At 49.1% G+C, this 4,481-nt stretch overlaps 1 protein-coding gene across 11 annotated transcripts in view; it reads left to right on the plus strand.

The window, feature by feature from the left end:
• Window positions 1–2,336: 2,336 nt before the first annotated feature.
• The window catches only part of FUT9 (fucosyltransferase 9), a 104,355-nt gene continuing 102,210 nt past the window's right edge, over window positions 2,337–4,481 (plus strand). For 5 of the 11 annotated variants that reach the window (XM_085574853.1, XM_085574854.1, XM_085574859.1 and 2 more), the window contains exon 1: window positions 2,339–2,571. Coding sequence is in view for 2 of the 11 variants with exons in the window: in XM_085574850.1 (XP_085430976.1) it covers window positions 3,695–3,839 (145 nt within the window). In the remaining 9 variants the exon portion in view is untranslated. Of the gene's footprint in view, window positions 2,572–3,248; window positions 3,840–4,481 lie in introns of those variants that run through there. The other 6 variants (XM_085574865.1, XM_077782299.2, XM_085574850.1 and 3 more) reach the window with 4 other exon arrangements.

The following is a 4,481-nucleotide window of genomic DNA, read 5'->3' on the forward strand; positions in this document are numbered from 1 at the left end:
ACATTAACGGACAGTATAAATGTGCCTAAAAATAGACACTTAAACCACTCCACTCTCAGAGTGGGCTCTGACAGCATACAGTTCTTTCTCAGATTCAAATAGTAACAGTATTTTGTGTTATTTGTTAAACTTAATCAAACCCAAAGCCTCAGCCTGGGTTCAGTTCTCACTGTACAACACAGTTTTGGTCCCAATCTAGAATCCTACTCCTTGTCCACAACTTTGCATACTGCATCTAGTCCCTGTGCCCAGCTCCAGGTACTGGCATTAGGCAAACCAGCTACAGAAACAGGGTCAAGTCTAAGGCAAGCTATAACTAATGAACGTCGTGAACAGCAAGCCAAAGGATGATAGATTTTTAAATGATTCATTTAACCCCCAAGCCAACAATCAATTACAAATAGTTAATGCACACAGGACTCCCACAAGCATGGGTTCTGGGTCCTATCCTTGCAAACACTGATGGGATTAAGTTTATGGAAACACCAGTGGAAGAGCACACATTTATGTACAGCATGTAAGAATTTCAGTAAGCTCTTAAATATTTCTTCTTTAAAATCATCTCATATAAATATTCAGATCATGTTTGATACAAAATAATTTTTTTTCAATGATTTTGATTTGTATCTACTTTTGCAGTTGGGAAACTAATTGAGAATGGAATTGTTGTTTCTTTTGTTTTATTTTTGTACTATTGTTCTGTTTCTTTCGACCCTGACAATATAGTGCTATTTTACTTTTAAAATATCTATTAATATCCACATTTTTCATTATGTGGATAAAACCTATTACTGTGCTCTCAGAAAATATTTTGGAACCTTCACACAGAAGACAACATAAGCTGTATTTCCAGTCTAAAGTGACAAGCTCAGCAGCCAGCGTTTGCAAAGGTAATTTATACAGCAACAGTATAATCACAAAGGGCTTACATTTTATCTTCAATGGGGAAAAAATATTTAATGCAATTACAAAGGTTTTATACAAGAGGTGAAACCTCATATCTAAGAATAAAGCAGTTCACTACATTGACTTTGAAATGTAAAGGTTAATATTTGTGTTCTTCATAAGCTAAATTCTGCTATAATTTAAAGACAGCTAAATCATTGTACATAAACACAAATCCTTGCACAAATATATAAATGCAAAAATATGAAGTAAGCCCTGTAATATCCTGAAGAACTGGCCAATTGTCAACAAAATAATTTTGGTGAAAAAAAAAATTCTGTGGGCATATACAAGCTTGCTTTAATGCAAGCTAAATATGTAGTCAAAGATAGGAGAGCTAAAGCCATTCATCTGAGGAAAGACAGAACCTCAACGGTTCATTTCCTATTCTGAATCTCAGTGAAAAAAATGTTTACACTCAGTTTCTCATTTCTCAGGAATGACTCTAACTACCAGACTACTATTGTATTGTCCCTACTGAAGTCATTCATCAGCAACTAGAGAGCAAGTGAGAAACAACAAAAAAAATTAACTATATTAAAAACTGCATGAAATATACTAAACTCCTATCTTAACTATATTTAAAAATATAAGCCAAATTCTTTGCCTCTCAGGCTAAATAAGATGATGTCATTATCTACACAGAGCCTAAATCTTTCCCACTGCCCTATTTACCTTCTCTGACTTCCTCCATTTCTCGTAATAGCCTAGATCCTCTGCTGGAGAAGGCAAGGAGAAGGGGAGAGGACAGAAAAACACAGGCAAAATAGTAAAAATCTGCAAGTTAGAATGGTGCTTAGATCTAATCCCAGGACTGAGACCAGAAAAGAAAAAAAACCCTGAAAATTTAATTTGTTGAGTTTTTTCACAGGCCGCAATGGTTTGAAATGAAACATTAAGTTCTTCTCCTGCTGACTTTAGTGATGCCCAGAGCTGGACCTGTAATTTCCCTTTCCTTTCATTTTTGTATTTGGTAGCTTGGTTGAGCCTACAGCGACACAAGACATCCTCTAGCCAGGGGCTGTAACCTGCCTTCTAGTACATATTTTTTGCCAACTGCTGCAGGGAAACACAGTCAGGTCCCTGACCTTCTCTCAATAATAAAAGATGCATATTTTAGTACCTTTTCCTGTTCCCTGTGAGTAATTTTTCTTGTTCCCAGGGAGTTCTCACTAGAATAGCTGCACTCAAAAATACCTTCACGCCAACAGCAAGCTCACGGGGGTTTAAACCAATTCCCACCATGGTTATAGAAATATTTGTATTGTCTACAGTGAATTTTGGGTCAGGCCTCTCTTTCTGAATTAACCTGCTGGAAGACCAGACCTACTCTCTAAGTGATTATAGCCCTTGCAGCAAATCAGCAGTTTGTGGAGCTACGAGGAAATCTACCCAATCTCTCTCTTTCCTGGCTTCACAAGTGGGAGCTGTTGATACCTGCACAGCTCCTGGTACGAGGCAGAGCAGAAGAGCACAGTAAGTTAATCCACAAGCCATTCAGAAACGTCTAGGACAGAGACAGTGACACCAGGGAATCATATGTCTGCACTGAACATCGAGCAAATTGTTTACTTGGAGGGTTGATGAGAAACGTGCAAATGAACCTCTGAAGCAACTACTTGTCAGGTAAGGATACTAATGTGCTCTAATAAAAAGCAGTGTGTTCTCATCATTGCAGTATCTTTTCCCCAAATGTACTTGCAGCAGTTTATCAACATTATATAATGCAGGGAGGGTTCAGGACAAGGATAAAGAGTTGATAGCCAGCTTTTGGTGTGCTTGTTTTTTTTTACTCGCTTGATTCATAGGTCTCATCTTTACACAATGTACTTTGAGCTGTTTTTACTTTTATTTTTAATGATCAATGTTATTCCTGATCCTAAATAAACATCCAAGATATCCTTTAGATTTCAGGAGCAGGCTTGAAAGACTGCTTTTAAGAACTAATCCAGTGTATGGTTTGTTTCTCGTTCAGTCAATGATTATTGCATTCTATGTTTTCCTCTTGTTTACTCCCTTTTTCCCTGCCACAGAAGAACGGGTTTTTTCCTCCTGCCCTGCAGGGAAAAAAGAAAAAACAAACAACCAAAAAACCAACAAAGCAGAAGAAAGGAAGAGCAGGAGAGCAGGATAGGAAAGCTCTAGCAGTGCTTTTTCTTTAGGGCTTGTGGCGGGAGTGAGGGAGCGAGGCTGGCGACCTCCTGTCCTTCAGAGGAGCAGGTTGCCCTTCCCAGGGGCAGGGAAGGCGGGGGGGAGGGAAGGGGGAGTCGTCTGAATGCCCCGCGGGGGCAGCATCACGCCCGCCGTGGCCCCGGGGAGCTCCGGGGACACCCTGCGGCGGAGAGCGCGGGGAGGGCACCGCGGGGGAACGGCGGCTCCGCGGCCGGGGAAGCGGAGGGGCTGAAGAATGGCGGGATGGACGGATGGATGAGGGATGAGGGGTAACGGGTGGAGTGATGGAGGGGTGAAGGACAGATGGATCGGAGGATACGGGATGCAGGAAAGAGGGATGCAAGGAGGAAGGGTATTAAAATGAGAGAATAAAGGCTGAGGGACGAAGGGATGGAAGCGATGAAGGACAGGGGGCTGCCAGAGCGAGCGCCCGAGCTTCCCAGCTTCTCGCCCTGCGCTGCGCGCCCCCGCGCGTCTCCCGGTCCCCCCTCCCCGCTCCGCCGCTGCGCGTGCCCGCGCCCGGGGCTGACTCTCCTCGCATCCTCCTCCGGCGGCGGCGACGGCGGCAGCGCCGGGGATGGGCAGCGAGAGCGCGCCCAGGAGCAGCCCGGGCCCCGCCGCTCGCCCCTGCTCCCGCGCCCGCTGCTGCTCCTGCCCCGCAGCCCCCCGCGCACCGGGGGCAGCGCCGCCGCCGCGCCATCCGCAGCCCCCGCCTCGGACGGGTGAGTGACCGGGCCCTGCGCCCTCGCCCCGAAAAGCACCTGCCCGGCATCCCCCCATTCCCGCTCCCGCGCCTCCCGTGCCGGGGTGGCCCCGGGGACGCGTGCCGGGGGAGCGGGGGCCCGCGGGGGCGGCTCCGCGCTCCCCCCCGGCCCCCGCCCCGGGGGAACGGAGCGTCCCGGCCCGCGCCCCCTGCGCCCGTGCGGAAGGTCCGCGGGGCAGCGGGGATGTCCCCGCGGCTCCGCCGGGATGTGAGCAACGGGGCTCCCGCCCTGCTGCCCCTCCCGGGCACCGCCGCCCGTTCCCACGGGATCTTCCACAGGCGTACGCGGACGCCCCGGCAGCGCCGCTCCCCAGCCGCGGCCAGGAGACCCCCGAGCCCCCCGAGCCCGCACCCCCGGGCGCCCGGGGCGGCTCTCGGAGAGGGGGCAGCGCCTTAACTTTGCAAGGGACCCTTTGGAGGTGGGGAAGGAGCACCCAGCTCAGCAGAATTGGCAGCTTCCCCGGAGTCGCCCCGGAGGGAGGTGGCGGAGGGTCCTGGTCCCCCTCCCGGAGCCGCCGAGCGCGGCCCTTCCCCGGGGCTCGGGGGCGGCTTCGGGCAGGGCTCGGCGCTCGATGGACTTTTCTAACACTCCCTCCACTAG

This window comes from Lonchura striata, chromosome 3 (genome assembly GCF_050655825.1).
Source record: "Lonchura striata isolate lonStrDom1 chromosome 3, ASM5065582v1, whole genome shotgun sequence".
NCBI classification, from domain to species: domain Eukaryota; kingdom Metazoa; phylum Chordata; class Aves; order Passeriformes; family Estrildidae; genus Lonchura; species Lonchura striata.